We start from the raw sequence: 21,668 nt of genomic DNA, 5'->3' as shown, positions 1-21,668 counted from the left end.
GGCTCGACTGCTGCGTGTTATGAATGTTGCAGTGAAGCCAGATGAGGGATCGGGTATCATAAAAGAAGCTCATATTACAGGCGTAAAAAGACCAGGGGGTGGGGGGTGGGGGGGGAAATATATGCCTGCCAATGGAAAGAAAATCAATGAGGAAGTATGAGTAGCAATCTGGCAGCTGGAGAAAAAAAAATGGACGCCGAGGGAAGATGAAACGTCCACTGGGAGACGGACAGAAAAATGCGAAGTTTATGCAAGTGTGAAATGAAAAGGAGAACGAGGACGAAGAATCGCTGTCAGGGCGCTTGTCAACAAGTGCGATGACACCACACCGTAACGGGGAATTCCTTCTTTAACGTGGAATTAGAACAGGAAGTGGAGATTACGGTGGCAGGTCGCTCAGGCGTCGGGATTGGCTGACTCTGCTGTCAGAAAAAAATGGCGCTTTCAATAGGAGATGGTTGACAGACGCATCCGACGCCAAGACGGGTGGCAATGGGAAGTGTTGGAAAGAAAGCGGGATGTTAGACAGACCGCTTAAAGACAGACTATAAGGACTTTGGGATTAAAATGATTTTCACTTAAAGAACTGGTGTCAAAGTGGCGGCCCGGGGGCCAAATATGGCCCGCTGCATCATTTTGTGCGGCCCGAGAAAGTAAATCATGAGTGCCGACTTTCTGTTTTAGGATCAAATTAAAACGAAGAGTATAGATGTACATTATATTTCCTGATTTTCCCCTTTTTAAAAACCAATCATTGCAATATTTTCAATCCAATTTTCTTTTCTTTTGTGTTTTTAGTTCAAAGCGCATTTTGTAAGATCTAAAAATAAATATAGATATTTTCCGTTTTCATATTGAACATCATTAAAAATATATATTTTGTTTCCATTTGAAATAAAAACATGATTAAAATAATTTTTCCATTATTAAGAAAAAAAAGCTCAAATAAACATTGCTTTAGATCTATAAAAACTGACTATTTAGGGCTTTTAATCCAGTTCTTTTAAACCAATTAAAAAAAAAATCTAAATATTAGATCTAAAATGGTCCGGCCCACATGAAATGGCGTTGACGTTAATGCGGCCCGCGAACCAACCCGAGTTTGATACCCCTGACTTAAAGGATGTTCGGGTTTCTACTTGGCGGGTGTCCCTCAGGGTTTATGTTTTTTTATCGCAATTGAAAAAGACAGGATTTCAATGTCCTCAACGTTGACGTATTTTGAGGAACAATGACATGGACAGGGACGACAATTAATTCTGTAAAAGTAGGTGTTGCAATGACTTCATTTCAAGTTTCCTTCCCTAAAATGGAGTTTTTTCACAGGTATCGTTTGGACAGACGCAAGTCCATCAATATTTGACAGCTTAGGTTTTTCACAATTCTTGTAAAGATTTCATTCCCTTGCTCATGACTGGCCAATTGGCATTGAGCTAGCATTGCAAAATTGCCAGAGAGAATGAAAATTTTCCCTCTCACCTTCAGTTAAGCGCCAAATTGAGAAACTTTATGGCATCACACGGCTCTGAAATGTTACATTTTATACCAATTATGGCAAGTTTCCCCAAATCAGCTTCTGGAACCGGATTCACAGAAAAGCAGGTCATAATAGAGCAGAAAAATCCATGCCAACAAGTTTCTTTAGCTTTTTCAAGATAATTGATAGACAAGTGTAAATATGCATTGATATTTATTTGTGCATATCATGGTGAAGCTTTAAATCTCATTATATTTGTATAATGACAATAAAAGCATTCAATTCAATTATGGTAGATCGAATGTCACTAAGATTCGACCCTGTGACAGCTGCTCGTTAAGTGATACATTGATCTGGAACACTTCAAACATGCACCACAATCATATCCTTCAATTTAGCAACCGTTGCTAGTGATAGGATAGAAGCTGCAACTCAATAATGAGCGACACCGACACCCCTCATTCCATTAACTCGGTGACGAAAGATTTTGAGTAATTTAGGAGCTTAAGGAGCGTTTTTCCCTTGCAATTGCAACATTATACATCAACATAATTTCTAAGAATTAATATAACAAATATTTTTCCTTGATCGTTTCTTTAAACACTCAGGGCTGCAAAAGTGTGAGCACCTCTTACATAAATAACTGCTGAGTGTTTTGTCGATGGCTCGTAACAAAGGTGAAACGTACCTCTTAAGCAAAGATGCTTCGAGTACCGCCCTCAAATGATTTCATCTGTTATTTTTACATCATTATTCCAATCCTCCTTGCATGTTTAAATTAGCTCGACAGATGGTAAATGCCTCGCTACCAGCTACACCCTATTAGCGGTACATCAAAATAAAAAAATAAAAAATTCCGCAGAGCAACTGCTCAAAATAGCGCATTTTGCGGTCCTGCAAAGATCTTTTTCTTACCCAGCACCACACCGGTATTAAAGATAGAAAATATCTGTACATTTTATAGGTATAGCTTGAATTCGGGTGGTGCTTATGTTGTGTTTGGCAGGTCGTGAAAAATGGCTTCAAAAAATGTTGAGTATCTTAAACAGAATGCATTATAATTGGCAATTACTTCCATCTGTGTGCGTGCTAATACAAACAGGACATTTTTGGAGATGCGGTGATGTACTTTGAGAAAAACAATCGGGTGGTTATAGGGTTACTGAGATAGCTTAGGGAGAATAATAAAAGCAGAGGGTCGAAATTAAAGCGTGGATTTGAGTGGCAGGCCAGAGCTTGGTGTTCTCGGCATCTTGTGCGAGTACCAAAGCAAACAACAGATAGCAGCCTCACATCCGCGGTTCGTGACACCGGCAGCTGTTCAAATTCCACCGTGTGTATTGGCAGTCGTGGTGAAAACAAACAAGACAAGACCAAGAAATTCTACGGGTGGCCTCGGTCAGATTTAGTTAATGAGCAGATCAAGCAGAAAAGCCGACAAAAGCCGCTCAGATGCAAGTCCAGTCACAGCATGGATTGGTTTTACATTTTCCAATCATGCAAAAGTGGCAACAATAAAGGTTTTGTTCCTGAAAGCTAGAAATGCCATTTATTTCTATTTATTTGACCGTAGACAGCTTTATCTTCAATAAAGGCAGTTAGGACAAGGGTTTTGGTTCGCGGGCCGCTTTAACGTCAACTTGATTTCATGTGGGCCGGACCATTTTAGATATACTATTTAGATTTTTTAAATATAAATTGATTAAATGAACTGGATTATAGGGCATGAATATTCCGTTTTTTTATAGATCTAAAACAATGTTTATTTTAGCTTATTCCGTTTTTTATAGATCTAAAACAATGTTTATTTTAGCTTATTCCATTTTTTATAGATCTAAAACAATGTTTATTTTCGCTTTTTTTATATATTTATTTATATATTTTTAGATTTTACAAAATGATTTTTGACCTAAAACACAGAAAAAAAATATTAAAAAAATTACAATTATTGATTTAAAAGGGAGAAAATCAGGAAATTTAATATACATCTATACTTTGCATTTTAATTTGATCCTAAAACAGAAAGTCGGCACTCATGATTTACTTTCCCGGGCCACACAAAATGATGCGGCGGGCCAGATTTGGCCCCCGGGCCGCCACTTTGACACGTGGATTAAGGATACAAACAAATACGCTATCACTTGGACGACGCAAAGACTAAAAAAAAATAACTCCGAGATTTAACAATACCCCAAACATGGTGCTTTTGATCTATTCCCCCATCTGCAACCTTCAACGAGGCATACGAGACGAAGGGGGACGGACGTTTGTCTCACAGAGACCAAACAAAACGCGAGACGATTCCTATGCGTGTTTCCGACATCCCACGATTCATCTACATTGCAGATGAAAAATGCTAATTCATCATAAAAGAATGTTGGTGACTTCCCAACTCATCTCCTCCAACTAATCAAACCATTCTTTCACTTTGTTTCTTTGGCGTCCACGCGTCGCCAAACATTGCAAAAAAATGACTGAAAATAACCTTTCAAAAGAAGACGAGCGATTTAGTTACACGATAATAAACAGCGCTTTGATGTGCTTTGACACACACTTTACTTTACGTGTCTGCATCCAAGCATAGACTGCGCTCTGTTGCACATGAGCATGCGCTAGCTACCCAACAGCACGAGTCAATGGCATTTATGTCAGGCCAGACTCTGTAATTAAACTTTGAAAGATACATTCAATTACATTCATGAGATGACTCATCCGTATCCGAGGAAATGAAAGGGGAAGAAATCTAATCATTTAGCAAACGCTGAGAGGAACCGAGTTAAAACAGATGCAAGCAAGTTAGGGGGACATAAACTACCGTATGTGACCTTACATTGTTAAGGGCCCAAGAGGGATTTTCTTCTTCATGACCCTCAATTTGTCCTACATCTCCCCAAAAAATGGTTACCCTGAAAGGGAGTGCAAATTCCCCAAATGAAACCAAAACAATAACGCAAAGAAATCATTTCTCGCGGGTATGTACGTTTGAATTTAGGGCACTGTTGGGGTTATTCTGGGATGTTATTATATACAGACGCTCCCCAACTTACGAACGCAATTGGTTCCGAGCGATTGTTCATAAGTTGAATTTGTTTGTAAGTTGATTCAGTGCTATATTTTGTATTATAATTTATGTTTAAGGCCGATATAAGTATATTGAAGGTTTATATAAGTGCATTTGTATGTTTAAGGCTTGTATAAGTAACACGCATTGGTTTGTACTGAAAAAAAAAACATTTAATAAAATGGAGAGAATATGTACAGTACTGTAGAGAGAGAGAGAGATTTATGTATTAGAAACTGGCCAAAAGAAGCGACCTAATGACAATTGCACAGTTTTCTTCTTTTTTTTCATCATAAATGATGCAGTAGCACTGTATGGCATCATTCAATTGATTTGCAAACTTTGTGCAACGTTCAATATTTGGGTCCTGCTGCTCGATCTTTCTGTTTATAAATGGTACTGAATGTGCAACGCTCACCACTTTCTGACGCGCATCAAGCTTCGTTATTATTGCCACTCGTTTCAAATGAAATGGCTTGCCTCTTCCTTGCAACTCCCTCAATAGAAGCCTTTAGCTTTTTACCAACCATATTCAATATTGGATGCATGAGATATTTAATGATACAAATGAAAAAGGTTCTTTGCACACTGGAGATACATTCACGCACTTCCGCATTGCAACGAAGAAGAAGGTAGATGCTGGGTGAGCTGAGCTCTCACAGCGCCAGGCGTCGGTATTAGCGGCGGAAAGAAGTACTACTCCGAAAAAGGCGCGAAATACAAAATTGGACTTGCGAACATTTTTGGACTTAAACGCAATTTGCAGACATGTTCGTATGTACCGTTGTTCGTAAGTTGAATGTTCGTAAGTAGGGGAGCGTCTGTATGTGCATATTGGGGCACATATGGAATATGTGCATATTATTAAATCATTCTTACGAAGCAGACGAAAGCTGGCTTCGAGGACATTTAATTGTTTTCAGGACTATTGACTCGGACAGGACACCATGTTCCAGGCCGATGACTGTTGATCTGAGTTCGCAATGAAGATCTACGAAGGACTCTTCAAATGATGATGTTCTTCATGAGCAGAAAGCATGGCGGCCGTGTCAGCCACACCTCTTATCCTCCTTTATTTTCCAATCGTCCCTCCTATTTCACCTCGACTGCCGCATTGGACCCGCTTCAGTAATCGTAGGATCGGGAGGAAAAAAAAAGCAGATTGTAGTCATAAATATAAAAGTGGCGCTGACGGGAAATAAATAAATCTACAATAAAAAGCGAAATAAATTGAATGAGCGTATTCATTCTGTAAACGGGAGCAAGTCTTGTGTAAATAACACGGCTCAAATCACTTCATGCAAATTGGAACGTGCCCGTAAAAGGAAGCGTACGCCCGTCAATCGAGGGGTGACGTGACACGGGCGGTGAGAACATTCCATCTTTAAGGACGCAAGGGCCTCTGGCGGAGTTAAAAAAATATATAAATAATGAGTGGATGAACTTAAAATTCAGGACGGGATAGACAGTGACAAGACTGGATGATTTAACAGTTTAAAAATGGTCCGCGGAGAGTGATTTACCACGGACAGATGAAAGCAAACTCGGAACACGGGAGGAATAAAACGTAGAGGACGTCATTAGTAAAAAGAAAATCGATGCCATTCAAGAACGTCGATTAGAGGCGGGTGACGTACGATTGGAGATATGCCGAGTGGATGGCGGAAATCAAAGACAAATGAGACAAAGTAACCCAACATGGCCGATCTTGGCAATGTCGGCAATCCGCTTTGAATAGTCTTGCAAATTGAGAAAAAAAAAAGCCAAGACTGAAATTGGGACAATTGCTTTCTATTGCAGTCAATCCGGCGGTTCGTTCACCTTGGGAGGGATTTCTATTACCTCTGGAATGAAAGTACAAAATCCAATAAAAGGAGTCTCGGGACTTGAGAAATGTTCAACATGTGGACAAACAAAGGCGTTTATGGAAATATGATGGGAAACTAAAGCTAAAAAAAAATGGACACCCTCACTTTAGCTTTGTCAGATCACTCAAAAGCTCCAAAAATATGACATCAATAAAACAAGTATATTCTGCATCGCTGCTTTTTGCGTTGTAAATAATGGCACATCATTGGTGGTGCAAATTGAAATAAGCTGAAGTCACAAAAATGGAAATTATGACGAATTTTGTCTTTTCGGCACGTCGCCGCGTACAAGCTTGGTCGGCACTTTGCGCCCATTCTATTGAATTTGATTTTACACTGACCAAGCAAAAAGCCTGCACTGTCTAGCGCCACCCTTGAATAGGTATGCGGAGTCCTTTGGTGCTTTATATGGATTCCATCTTCTATGTATATAAATGATACTTTGGAAAAAAAAGTGTCAGAAAACAGCAACATTACCAAAAAGAAGCACAATGTTAAGGTCAAAACTAAGCATACATTGCAAAATAATCCAAACCTTGCAACAAAATGTGCCTAATTTCTCATATTTTTGAATGACATCACACATAACTAACATACAATCCCTTAAAAATAATAATTTCAAAAAGATGGCCACCAATTCACGGTGGCCATAGTTAGCTAAAGTGGGGTCCAGCACCCCCCGTTACCCTTGTGAGGATAAGTGCTTTGAAAAATGAATAACTGAATATAAAAGGCTTTTTAAGGCAATTTAACTTGTTATGAACAGCAAGTGACATCATTTTTTAAATATTTTTTTTCAGCGTACTGGTGATTTTGAATCTATTTCCAACAATGGCTGCCAGCCTCCCAGTCAAACTCCATTGGACGCCTACCGCCGTCAATAACAGCCAATTATTTAACACTTCTGTAAATACCAATCTTTAGCCAATTCCGATCCTTTGCAAATGACATAATTGAGCCCGAATTGTGATCATATGATCAACAACAACTCCCAAATTGCTGCCTTCCACATATCTGGCATCCCGCCATCTTCGGTAAAAGACTCTTCTACAAAATCTCATGAGTGATTGTTTTCTCTGCAGGCTTTTTCACAAGCTAGGCAACCTCCTGCAATGCCCGTGTGACAAACCCAACTCACACACACACACACACACACTTCCCACACTTCCCACACTGCAATAATTACTCATTTTATCGCATCCCCTGTTTAAGAGACAGTGTGTACTTAGTTGTGCCGTGATTTGCTGGCAGGCAGCGGCGTTTACTTTTGAGGGGTCTTTTCGCTTCACCCGAAAATGCAGAGACGGCGCTTTGGACCGTGCAATGCTCACTCTAAAGCGCCGCGTCAAAATAGGAACGCGGAAAGGGCCAACTAATGTCCGATTCATCAGTCTGCGGCCGCCGACTGGACGCGGCCCACCGAACACATGATGGGCCCATTTATTTTGGCAACAATCTCGAAAGTGAAAGGCCGCGCTTCGGGGATGTGAGCTTTTTATATATCAGCCGTGATGTTTAACAGACTTTTGCTGCTATCTGGAGAATAAGAAACGCACACTCGGGCTATTCGCGCTCTTAACAAACTCATTTGGCTGCCTCGTAAACATATTCAGGGCATGACACCCATTTTTATCAAAATCACCCTATTAGATGAAATAGTACTGGTCAATAGTGCTTCATTTAGTATCATAGTACTAATAAACTTTCAAATTGATGTTTCTTGAGTACTGTATGTACTGTACTTCAACATATACAGGCTTCTCTGGACTATAAGTCGCACCCGAGTATAAGTTACACTAGCAAAAAAAATTGAAAGGGAAAAAAGAAAGTGCATAAATTACGATACTTGATCATCTGACCATGATTATGATGTAAAAAAAATGTGAGATTGAGTTACGAGCATTAAATGAGGGAAAAGCTCATATCAAGCAGACCTTTGGCAGACATTGAACAGTTCAAGAACGAGGTCAAGTTCGGTATGAAGTTTAGGTCAAGTTCGGCGCCTCTCCCGTATGAAGTTTTGACTCTAAAATCATGAAATTAAATTTATACTGGCAAAAAAAAGCAAAATGCAATGGAAAAAAATAGCGCATAAATATTGGTACTTGGTCATCTATATGTCTATGATAATCATTTAAAAAAATGTGAGATTGTACTTTTTTGGGTGTGGTAGCAATATGGTTAAATACAAAAGTACCATATTTCTTAGTCATATGCTTAGGTATCTATTGGTAATATTTTGTGAAAGGGAAAACTTCTAGGACATCAAGTCTGAGGGAAAAAAACGAATAAAAATGCTAGGACAGCACTAACTTTGATGTCAAGAATGGAGCCGCAAAATATTATCCCTCCCTGTTGAGCTGGAAAAAAAAAATCACAGTTTGATCTCATCTTCAGAGGTTTTTTCTTGTTCTTTTGGAGTTCAGTTGTTGCCTCTTTTGTCAACCGTGGACCTGTGAAGTCCTTTGAGTCATTATTGTTGTATGATTTTCAGGATAAACGGTATATTCAAATGTGATTCGACATTACAAAAACTAAATATCAATTACGTTTTGACCTGGCGGGTTAAAACCAAGGACGAAAACATCAGATTTACTGACATAGGCGTCAAATATATGAGATTTCTGAGTATTTGGTTCCCATCATCAATCTCCAGAAGCTCACAAGTCAAAATCCTTGAACAAATGTTGTCCATTACCATTCTGTCCCTGTACAACAACATCAGGAGTGTTCAGTTTTAGAGTTTTAGAGGCTGCACCGCAGTCTCATGCGGATATTAACGCTAAACGAAGACACTTCATGCGAGTGAGAGGACGGGTTGAACGGATCTGGCTGCAAGGTGATGAGGGGCATTGAGCCAACTTTCTTATCTCTGCCAAGGCCCTCACACCTTTCACTTTTTCTTTGGCCCGGAGAGCCCAAAGGCGGCGGTACGTGGTGCAGAAGGTGTTAGTCAACAAAAACAAACAACACCCCCATGCTGCCAACCTCGCCTTTCCACACGTGACGCCCTGCCTATTTTTTTTTTACATGAACGAAACAGACGTCTGCTTCAAATCATCGCATTAGACGCCATAGCCGGATGTCAGACTGGACTGGCGCCTGAGCAAAAAAAAAATGGTGGACGCAAAGAGAGACCGAAAAGGTTACTTTTCGGTAAGCAGAATGAGCTGATGTCTGGATTGGTAACATTTGGGCAGCGGCGGTCCGTGCATTTTCTAGTAGCGCCTTCTATCGGAATCAATCCAACCCTCAAAAACTATTTTATGGCTATAAAACCTCTACTGCAGCTACAGCTGTGACACATAAAAATAATCAATAATAACCTCATTAAATTGAAATATTATTTAGGAATATAGCCATATTTTACTCACCAAAATCATTTTTAACTGTACACAATATCCATCCTCCTTTCTTTCCTCCTTCTTTTCTATCACCATCGAAGCTAATGCTGAAAGTCGAGCCTGTCCTGTCGTATTTCTGGCATAGTCCGTCTTGAAAATGGCTTTAAATCAACACAACAATATATTTGCTTGTGCAGCTAGCTCCAGATACAGTTTGGTAGCTCTGGCTAATCCCTAGCCAATGATAGTTGGTGAAAGCGATGACATATCCCTACACCTGCGACAAGGCATCGTGGTGTTGCCAACTCGAAATCTGATTGGTTAAAGCAACAGTATTATTAACGCTTGTTTAATTCAGCAGAGCCTGCAGAACTGATTGTGAAGGCCTTGAGGCAGATTTCTGACCCTGGCAACAAATAATGGCTGAAATGTGATTGGTTAAATGCTTCAATATGAAAACACACATCTGGAAGCAGTGCAAACAGGGGGAAAATTGATGAAAGGAAGCTAACAGACAATTTGGAATTATTAAATAAGTGTTCATGGACAAAATATAATATATGATTCAGATATTTCTTAGGCCAGCAGAGAAGGCCTTGAAGGCCCTGACGGCCCGCCACTGCATTTGGGTCTCGCTTAGGCGCCGACTTACATTTTTGCATGGGTAAAAGTCATTGCGGTGCAAAAGGAGAGTGACCCCGCCATTGTTAAAATAGATTGGAGTCACGCAAGAAGAAGGACAAACGCTGACGAGCCGCTGAAATGACAGGTCATTTACGAAAACACGGGATTAAAGCGATCAGATTTATACCAGGCATGGGGATTTAAATGAAAAGTGATGCGATGTCTTAAATGGAGAGTAAAATCTCAGCCCAGACTGAAGCACTTTAAATGCTGCTATTCGTCATAATCTCTGATGTTGGTGTGTAATAGGATAGAAGAATGGAAGACATTCGTAATCACTTATTATCCCATCAGAACAGCGGCGTGGAAGAGAAAATGGACTTGAATGAGGGAGAATGACTAAACTATTCAAATGTGTTGGACAAAGGGAACTAAGATGATCGGCTTTTTTGTACAGTGTGTGCTTGCGTCCAAACGAGAAGCTTACACAAAAAAACCCTCAAGAGTTCAGAGAGACCATATCGCAATCCGCCGAATTGTTACTTTGAATGAATTACCCTAGCATGAGCGCTAAATTGTAGCGTGCGACCTAAATTCTAAGATTCAAAGATATGCGTCATCAATGATTTCAATCTTTATCGGAGATTTTTGGTCCAAATATGAGTTACGAGCACTAAAATGAAGGAAAAACCCAAATTAAGCGGACCTTTGGCGGACATTAAAGTCAACTACTGTGCTTCTCCTGTAAAAAGTTTAAACTGTAAAATCATGAAACACTGCTGTTCAAAAATTTAGAGTGACCCAGAAAACTTATTTTCCATAAAAAGTCCTCCCTCTGTGCTTTTATCAAATTTGCAAAGTGAATAGAAAATATCGTCAAAATATTCGCCATGTTAGAAATAATGATTTTATTTTCAATAATGAGCAGATCTCAGTCCCTCTTGCTATTTTGTTTACCAATCAGTAAGCAAGAAGTGTCTATCAAGCCAATGACATTTGTGGGAGGGGCTACTGGTATGGCAAATTGATTCCCCTCCCCCAAATTAACAAAAAAAAAATAACGAGCTTCCTTAACTATTCTTTTTTTTGCTAGGTCTGCTGGGTATATACTTTAATCCATTGCAACAACAACAACAACAAAATTCTGAGCCACATTAACCAAAATTTAGTGCGTTAATAGCCAACCTTTCTTTTCATGTAAGGCACAGGTGTCAAAATGGCAGCCCGGGGGCCAAATCTGGCCCGCCACATCATTTTGTGTGGCCCGAGAAAGTAAATCATGAGTGCCGACTTTCTTTAAAATGATAGATATAGATGCATATTATATTTCCTAATTTTCCCCCTTTTAAATCAATAATTGCAATTTTTTAAACCATTTTTTCTTTGTGTTTTTAGTTCAAAAATCATTTTGTAAAATCTAAAAATATATAAAAATATTTTCTGTTTTCCACTTTAATATGGAACATAATAAAAAAATGGTTTCCTTTCGAAATGAAAACCAATTATTAAATAAATGATTTTCTCTCACTTAGAAAAAAGCTCAAATAAACATTGTTTTAGATCTATAAAAAATGGAATATTCAGGACTTTTGATCCAGTTCTTTTAATCAATTTATAAAAAAAATATCTAAATATTATATCTAAAATGGTCTCTCCCACAAGAAATCGAGTTGACATTAATGCGGCCCGCCGAGTCTGACACCCTTGATGTAAGGCATGACTAAAATGCCTGCAAAATATTGTCCCGAGGGGCTTTAATTGATTTTACAGCTCAAGTTTTGGTTAAAAACAAAATTCAAATGAACCACAAGTCAAAACAACCACAAAAACAACAGCTTAAAGCAATCTTATGCTCTTTCCTTCAAAGCGAAGACAACTTCCTTGCAAATACCTTCCGATCTTTTAATATGCAAAAACCGTAACAATATAGTACTTCATCTTGATACCCTTCCACCTCATCTATTCGACACCAAATAGCTATTCTAGAAGCTGATTTCTATCTCCAGTCCTTCTTTTGCCTTCCCTCCGTTATTTGCATACACTTTTGATTTTCCAACTCCGATTTGAGATGGCTGTGACTGCCAGGGTTCCAGCGGTGCATTTTAAGAAGGCCTTGATGGATGGGGGGGAATTGAGCAACGGCTTCTCCCAAAACGGACTCTCCCCAGCCTGTCTGGGATTTTACCTTGTTGTCTCGCTCCAAAGTGTTCCCGAGAATCTTGACACAACATAACAAAAAAGTCCCACGACTGATGTAAAGCATACATACACTCAAAAGCACAAAGAGTAGACGTTTTGATTTTCATAGCTCGGCGGAATCTAGGCAAGTCTGACCCATAAATATGAGTGCTTCTATCTCAAAGTTAGCGACAAAATTGAAGTGCCACGAAGCATTTGTGCTATTTTGACAACTCCGGCCTGCTACCGTTTACACCGAAAGCTTCATGAATAAATTCGGAAGCCCATGATTATACAGAACGTTCTTTAAAAAAAAAAAATTGCTGCAATTGTCAAGTCCACCTATAGAATATTGCATACCTGGCAACCTCGGCCAATTGCTCCCCTTATTAATGATTGAAATTCCCCTTATTAAGCGATAAAAAAAAACGTACAAATGCAACACGGCACATATTTACGCACATAGGGCGCACGTAAAAGTCTAAAATTTTCTACAAAGTGGATGGCTTGCTGACATGCTATATTTATAGTATAGTGAAAGGGAAATGCGGGTGCGATATCAATGCTTAAAGCATGACAATATTAGCAGTCGACGATGACGTTTTCAGATGCTATCAGTGACCGAGACGATCCGGATTAGAGCCGAAATGGGTACGTTTTAAAAAAACATACATAAAAATAGTCCCGTACAAAAGTGGTTATAGTGTGTACACCAGCGTTCCCCAACCTTTTTCCTCACCGCGGACCGGTAAAGATCTTTCAATTTTCCCACGGACCGACTAATAGGGAGGGTGACAACTTAAGACAAAATTGTGTGGGGGTGTTGTCGATGCATAAACGATGTCCCAAGTCGCAAGCGTAATAGCAATTATTTATCATTATTATAACAACGTTTCTCATTTCAAGTAGGAGGGTGAAATTAAAAACGTTAAGATTTATGACTCTGATGGACCGGTGGTTGGGGACCACTGGTGTACACAATTTGAAATGATCAAAAAACGTATAAAATACCGGAAAATGTATGCTATGATACTGACATATTTTGCCATATCTATGCAAGCAAAAGCATCACAAATGTCTAACGGCGCCGTGTAACAAAATCAACTCCCAAAGTTTTTCACAATGGTGGCAAGAAAGGCTATGATGACATCTTCCCAACATCTAAAATGTACAAAAACAATGTGCAATATCTTAGATGGTGCAATATTTTAGAATTTACCTTGCCAGGACGTGACTTTTTATATTTTTATATTACTTATTTATGTTTTTTTACTGGGAAAACGCACTTTGTGGAGTAGTACCACCAATTTCGTTATACGCATCTGTGTATGATGACAATAAAGACTTTTTATTTTTAAAATTGCAAGTAGGGTGAAAAATTAGGCGCCAAACTAGTCTTCTGCACACAGTGTTCAAATGGCAAAACCATTGATTCAACATTTGAAAACGTCTTCCACTCTTCCGGAGCACAATGACCTCTACTCACTACTAATAGGACAGACACATTGCCCGATGATAAAAACGTGTCATCGCATAACCAAATGACAAAAGAGCCACGTTTCATAAGAAATGGCGTCTCACTTTACCTGCCTGAGGCCGTCCTTTTTGCTCTGCATGATCCTCAAGGCGTAGTTGGAGCGTTGGCCTTTGCTGTTGAATTCAATGTGACCCGTTAGCCCCTCCAGCTCGACCTGGCCAACAAACACACAGCGACATTAAAGGCTTTTCTCTGCTGAATCAGGCCCACTTTTCCTCTCATCAGTGATTATTATAGAAATACTAGAGAGGACAAGCCTGGTCTTATTTTTTTTTTCCCTCTTAGAAAATTGTCAAATTTAGATGTGTAAAATGGAAAAATAATGCGACCCATTTGCAGCTAAATAGAATCTGGCAATGAAAAAAATATATATTTTACTCACTGGCTGTATTACAGTATAAGAAAGTACTGATTAAATAACCTTTTTTTAAAATTCATATCAAAAATAAAAAAAACACTTTGAATTGAATGCTTTTTGTCATTATATAAGTATAATTAGATTTAAAGATTTCCCCATAAAGTGCACAAATAATAACAAAAAACAAATAGACAAATAAATAATCAATATATAAGTGATAAAAAAATAAATAGTCAACATAATAAGAAGCCACAACATAAATAAGTAGGGAGGTGCACAAATAACAACAAACAAACAGATAAATTATCAATAAATAAGGAGTCAACATAATAAGTTGTCCCAACATAAATAAGTAGGAAAGTGCACAAATAACAACAAACAAACAAACTTAAACCACCAAAAAGTAATAAAAATAAATAATCAATAAATAAGTAAAAACTAAATAAGTAGTCACAACATAAGTAGGGAAGTATACAAATAACAACAACAAACAAACAGATAAACTACCCAAAAATAATAAAAGAATAAATCATCAATAAATAAATAAGAACTAAATAAGTAGTCACAACATAAGTAGGGAAGTGTACAAATAACAACAAACAAACAGATAATCAACCAATAAATAATAAATAAATAAGTAGTCAACATAATAAGTTGTCACAACATAAATAAGTAGGGAAGTGCACAAATAACAACAAACAAACAAACTTAAACCACCAAAAAGTAATAAAAATAAATAATCAATAAATAAGTAAAAAATAAATAAGTAGTCACAACATAAGTAAGGAAGTATACAAATAACAACAACAAACAAATATATAAACCACCAATAAATAAATAGTCAACATAATAAGTGGTCACAACATAAGTAAGGAAGTGCACAAATAACAACAACAAACAAACAAACGGATTAATAATCAATACATAATAATAAATAAATAATCAATAACTAACTAATAAATAGTAGTAGTCAACAACGATAAGTAGTCAACATTGAATAATTTGTCTGTTTTTTCCAAACCCGCAAGTAGTTTCCATTAAAACGGTGATAAATTGTTCACCATTTGGATTTTCGCCCTATTTGAAACCTTCTCAAGGACATCTGGGCCGCTTTCGGCCTCACGCCTGATTAATGTCAACATACAAACAACGCCTCCAGCCAAAATAATAAGCACCCCCATAAAGGCAGCTTTAATTATTATAATTTTTTGATGAAGCCCAGTAGAGGCCAACTTACCATCCTCAAGTAATTCATGAGGCTGGTACCGTGCTCCCAGATTTTGGAGGTTGTGCAGGAGAGTTGAGTGGCGCCTACATTTTGGCTACGGTTCAGCTCCTGGACCGCCGCCACCACCGCGTAGACGGCATCAAAGAGAAGAGCCGAAGAGAGCTGCACGAGAAAGAAGAAGAAGCTAGATGTATTATGTATGCATGCACATAGCGGCCGCGCCAATTCCGAGCACCCCGACTGGAACGCTATTGGCTGTCGTTGGGCGAGGGCTTCGCTGCATTGAGATAATCCCGTTAGGTCATTAGACACACTCAGACTAATTTCATAACGTCTCCAATAGACACTAAATCACACGTTTGCTAGCTATAACAGGGATGTCCAACTCCGTTTGGTTCGCGAGCCGCGTTCATGCCAACAAAATCGTTTGTCAGCCGGACCAGAATTGGACATAAAATCTTGTCAATAGCTGGCGTTTAGTTCATTATGCGTCCATATTTTTCACACTTGATGCAGGTCAGTTCTGGAAATTTTGGCTCGTTTCCAATTGGGACTTTCTGGGATGCTTTTTGGTCATTTGTCGGTTCCTGCTGATTTTGGGGCATTTCCAGGTTATTTCTTGTTGGTTTTAAGGCAATTAAGGGTCCTTATTAACTCACAGGCTGCCATTGAAGCCACCATTTTGACAGCAGGGGGCGAATGTGATCGCGGGTAGGAAATTGAGCAGAGTGCAGTCGTGAAATCACTTGATCACACAAACATCTGGTTAGTAAATCCAACAACAGATTGTTCCAATATATTCACATTTACGCTTATACTAAATCAGGCGTTCTGTTTTATAATGACAGCGTTTGTTTCCGTTATTCCAAAACGTGATTTCCCTTCTCATCTTCAAAGAAGACCACGTCACTGGTTTTCCTCTCCTGTTTGATCTCCAAAACTGTTGCTGAGCTGTTAGAAAAAAAAGCCCTGAAAAAGCTAGCTACGCATTTGATGCTGTGACGGATAATGACACAGGCTATTGAGCCATTGTGAGGCAACAAAGCTAGCAAAAGGTCATTAAACTGCAAACCCGTGATGTGTTTTACAACTTCCTAATTGGTGAATTGCACATTAAGAGCGGCGTGATGCCGGCAAACAGACTTCTGAGGTAGAAGAAGCACGGCCGGGTGCGATTTTGGTTGACATTTGGTGATATATTTTTGGAGTGTGAACAGATGAAGTCACGTCATTATGGCGGCATTTCAAAATGTACGCCTCAATAGGATTTCTCATTCAAGTCGACTCGTTTAAACGGGTTTGAGTTTGATTTAAGGTACAGCACATGTTAATGAACATGTTAATAATTGGCATTGAGTTCCAGGTATGCAACAGGAAGGTGCTTTGGCTAGTTTAGCACTCTTTTTGAAGGGAACTACACAGTCACCTATAGAGCCAGCCTTTGTTGATATATTGGATTTTTTTGCACAAAATCTTGCAGTGGAGGAGGAGCTTTTTGTTGGAAGTTTTTGTAAACTAAGTTGGCATCTGCATACTTTTTGGTTTTCTGTCTAATACTTTCAGAGCTCTCTTTTTGAAGGGAACTACACAGTCACCTATAGAGCCAGCTTCTGTTTATGTATTGGATTTTTTTGCACAAAATCTTACAGTGGAGGCGGAGGTTTTTGTTGGAAGATTTTATAAACTAAGTTGGTATCTGCATATTTGTTGGTTTTCGGTCTAATACTATCATAGCTTGTTTATAAATGGTTTCAATTGGTTTTATAAGATATTGTTAGGTTTATCGTTATTCTAACTTTGCTTGAAATATTATCATTATATATATGTGCTTGCAATGAAGCTTAGTAACATTAAAAAAGTCATTTTCAGTACATCTGTTTGCAACCGTGATAAACAAAGGAAAAGGTCTCTATCCGTCTGGCCTGATCAAAATTGTTTTGAAACCTCGACCTCTCACACGGATCCGGGAGGACTCCTAAATTGTTTTAAAAACCTCGACTTCTCACCCAGTCGCAAGCTCACACTGAAGATCCGGGTAAGGACTCTTAATTGTTTTGACTTGGATTCCACACCAGGTGGCGATACCGATCGACTTCCGAAAAGACTCGCAATTGTTTTGAATGGATGCTTGCTTGTTTTAACTCTTATGCAATTGTTTTGATTTCTGATCTTAATTGTTTTGAATAGAGGCTTGCTTGGTTTACCTCTTATGCAATTGTTTTGAATATATGACCTTAATTGTTTTGACTCTAATGCAATTAAATGGGCAGGAGAGGATTCGATTCTTAAGAATGATCCGGGACGAAGGCGAGTCAGGATCGATTCTCTCTTGCAAGATAAACCTGGATATGCGTCCGTTGTCTCCCTTATCTTAAAGGTGTACCTGGAAATACCTATTGATGAACCTATCAGATATGATGAGTTTTTCATTTTAGATTGACAGGTTTCAACGGGAGATACGGGTGTTCTAACTTCAACACCCACTGGTTTAAGGGCGTACACTGCCCGCGGGCCAGACTTTGGTCAGCACCGTCAAATCCAAAATGCATAAAAATGTTAGTAGGACGACAATAGGGCGCAGTCGTCGTATATTTCCACGTGAGCCCCGCGGTTACGCTAGCACATCGGACCTCATTAGCATGACGACAGCAGATCGTGACTCAATCACACGTTTTGCTACGGTGCCATCTGCTCTTTATTCTTTCAACTTTGAACTAATTAGCCATAAAGAATCAACGCCGCGAGCTGAGAAGTGTTCAAGCAACCTGCAGCGAGAGCAACTGTACAGCTCGTTTTTTTTTATTTATTTAAATCACGCTGTGCTCTAATGTTTATTGGCCCCTTTCAGCAGCCAGCTTGAGCACAACAGAGGGGGGCAAATTGTTGAGTGTTGACTTGTCTACATTCATTCAGTTCAATTACACGTTTGCTCATTAATTGACGGCTCTATTGGCTTCCAACTAAACTCTTGACAGAGTAAATCACACAGCAGAAATAAATGGATTTCCTACAAGAACCCTTGGTTGGACTTGACTGAATTGGGATTTTTTTCATATTGAGACTCCCATAAATTGTACTTTTTATATACGGTATTCAATTGGTTGGATTTTTTTTTCTATTGACGCTAGAGTTGCAGATGCACTCGTCATTTAAAAGTCGGTTTGGCCTTTGTAACGACATCAAATCTACGTCCAATGTGGGTGTAAGTTTGCGTGTGCGTGGACTGACCGGGGTGCCAGCGAAGGGAGCGTGTTCACAGTTCTCTTGCCAGGAGCGGTTGAGGCTTAGCACAAAATCCTCAAAGAATGGGTGCGTTTGGTTGAAAACGGAAAATCCCACAATGTTGACTCGCTTGTCTGCCAGGTCGTCCAATTGCAGCATGGAGAACTCCTGTGGAGCAAAATGAAAGGCTATAAATGCAACATACAGTAATCCCTCAAATATCGTTGTTAATGTACAGCAAACATGGCCGCGAAAATTGAAAAATCATGAAGTAGGGTCACCCCTATTATAACTTTTTTTCTTCTTCAGTGATGAGTTCTAGTAGCAAGAGTGGCTTACGCTTATGAGTTTCAGCGTGGATTTTTAGATTTGTATGAACTTTAAATATTAAAAACTATATATACCGTATTTTCACGACTATAAGGCACACTTAAGTCTTAAATTTTCTCCAAAATAGACAGGGCGCCAGTGTAATCCAGTGTACTTTATATATGGAAAAATAAATAAAATGTGTCATTCATTGAGGGTGCGCCTTATAATGCGGTGTGCCTTATAGTTGTGAAAATATGGTATATTAATAGCAGAAAAAAATTGTGAATTCGCGATAAGTGACTGTACAGCTTTAACCTTCAAACTACCACAACATTCTGTGAATCGATGATATTTTCCGGTACTCGGATGTTTGGTAGAATGGACGTTTGGTCGACCGGACGTTTGGTCGACCGGACGTCTGGTCGACCGGACGTCTGGTCGACCGGACGTTTGGTCGACCGGACGTTTGGTCGACCGGACGTTTGGTCGCCGGGTTGTTACTGTTGAAACCAGCTCTCAAAATTATAATCATGAGAGAGAGAGAGTGAGTTTAATATCTAAATATCTAATATCAAAATATCAACAGTAAACTCTGTCATAATTTGACAGCGAGCGAACCCGGCGACCAAACGTCCGTTCTACCAAACGTCCAGTCGACCAAACGTCCGGTCGACCAAACGTCCGGTCGACCAAACGTCCGGTCGACCAAACGTCCGTTCGACAAAATGTCCGGGGACCAAACGTCTTTCGACGAAACGTCCGGTCACGTATTTTCCACATCCAGTTTGGAAAACCTTTTTACGTTAAATAATATGAGCATTTATTAGAGAGATACCTTCTGTGAGATGCCGCTATAAAACCGAATATTTTATTGACTTAAATCACCTCGCTTCAGCAAGCAAAAAATGAACACATCATTTTGAACTGGCTGATATAATTCTTAACATAGGAATCATAACATGACTAACAAATTTTAATGCTCCCAGCCTTGAATTATTATAGTGAGGAAAGAACAAGGCAAACAAAACAAGGGCAGTAAGCTAATAAAAAGCAATTGATTAAATGTACCCTGGCAAGAAAGGGGAGGGATTGGGCGGTTGAAGGGAAAATATCATTTTGTCTGGCTATGGCATTTAGTAATTTGCTGACCAAAGACCAAAATAATTAGAACAATCGGGTGATAAAAAAAGTGCAGAAATTGGCCTCCCAAAAGTTTAGTATTTGTGAAACTAATCTCACAAGTAAGATTATTATTTCATTTCCCTGTATGTTTAGCATTATATATATATATATATATATATATATATATATATATATATATATATATATATATATATATATATATATATATGTAATATATATGTATATTTTGTATCTTTATCCTTGTGAAACATTTGGTAAAGACATTCAAGTGGGGTCTTTGTACGTTTTTAGGAGTGGCGAAAATGCGGATTTCTTCCAACGGGCAGAATTAGGATTCTCTATTCCACATGTGTCAAAGTGGCGGCCCGGGGGCCAAATCTGGCCCGCCGCATCATTTTGTGTGGCCCAGGAAAGTAAATCATGAGTGCTGACTTTCTGTTTTAGGATCAAATTCAAATGAAGAGTATAGATTTATATTGCATTTCCTGATTTTCCCCCTTTCGAATCCAGGTCGCTTGTCCTTTGTGGAGTTTGCATGTTCTTGCCGAAGTGGGTTTTTTCTGGGTACTCTGGTTTCCTCCCACATTCCAAAGAACATGTATCCTAGGTACAAGTGTGAGTGTGAATAGTTCTCCATCTAATTGCGCCCCGAAGTAAGCTGGGATAGGCTCCAGCACCCCCCGTGAACCTTGTGAGGAAAAGTGGTTCAGAAAATGAATGAATAAATGAATGAATTATCCATGGAACTCCTAATTTCCAAATACAGATCCTGTCATTTCATATTTTTTTGTAAAATAGTAATGTATAGAAATAATAATATAGATCACCTGTGTCAAAGTGGCGGTTCGGGGGCCAAATCTGGCCCGCCGCATCATTTTGTGTGGCCCGGGAAAGTAAATCATGAGTGCTGACTTTCTGTTTTAGGATCAAATTCAAATGAAGAGTATAGATTTATATTGCATTTCCTGATTTTCCCCCTTTTAAATGAATAATTGTAATTTTTTAATCATTTTTTTCTGTGTTTTTAGTTCAAAAATCATTTTGTAAAATCTAAAAATATATAAAAAAGCTAAATTAACATTGTTTTAGATCTATAAAAAAACTGAATCTTCAGGGCTTTTAATCCAGTTCTTTTAATCCATTTATTTAAAAAAATCTAAATATTATATCTAAAATGGTCCGGCCCATGTGAAATCAAGTTGACGTTAAAGCGGCCCGCGAACCAACCCGAGTCTGACACCCTTGCAGTCTATTCCATTCTAAATGGTGGAAATGTGAAGTGGACATGGCTCAGTGGAGGATGGTTGCTTCTCAGC

General features: G+C 38.8%; 1 protein-coding gene across 1 annotated transcript in view; it reads right to left on the bottom strand.

Moving 5' to 3' along the window:
- The window catches only part of grik4 (glutamate receptor, ionotropic, kainate 4), a 220,526-nt gene that overhangs the window by 30,355 nt on the left and 168,503 nt on the right, over window positions 1-21,668 (bottom strand). Inside the window, exons 11-13 of the mRNA XM_077610706.1 lie at window positions 18,904-19,065; window positions 15,685-15,837; window positions 14,139-14,243 (exon numbers count right to left, since the gene is read on the bottom strand). Coding sequence (XP_077466832.1) covers window positions 14,139-14,243; window positions 15,685-15,837; window positions 18,904-19,065 — 420 coding nt within the window. The remainder of the gene's footprint in view (window positions 1-14,138; window positions 14,244-15,684; window positions 15,838-18,903; window positions 19,066-21,668) is intronic.

The sequence above is a fragment of the Stigmatopora argus genome, chromosome 10, assembly GCF_051989625.1.
Source record: "Stigmatopora argus isolate UIUO_Sarg chromosome 10, RoL_Sarg_1.0, whole genome shotgun sequence".
Lineage (NCBI taxonomy): Eukaryota > Metazoa > Chordata > Actinopteri > Syngnathiformes > Syngnathidae > Stigmatopora > Stigmatopora argus.
The sequence above is the reverse complement of the archived record's forward strand: the minus strand, read 5'-3'. Positions and strand labels throughout refer to the sequence as shown.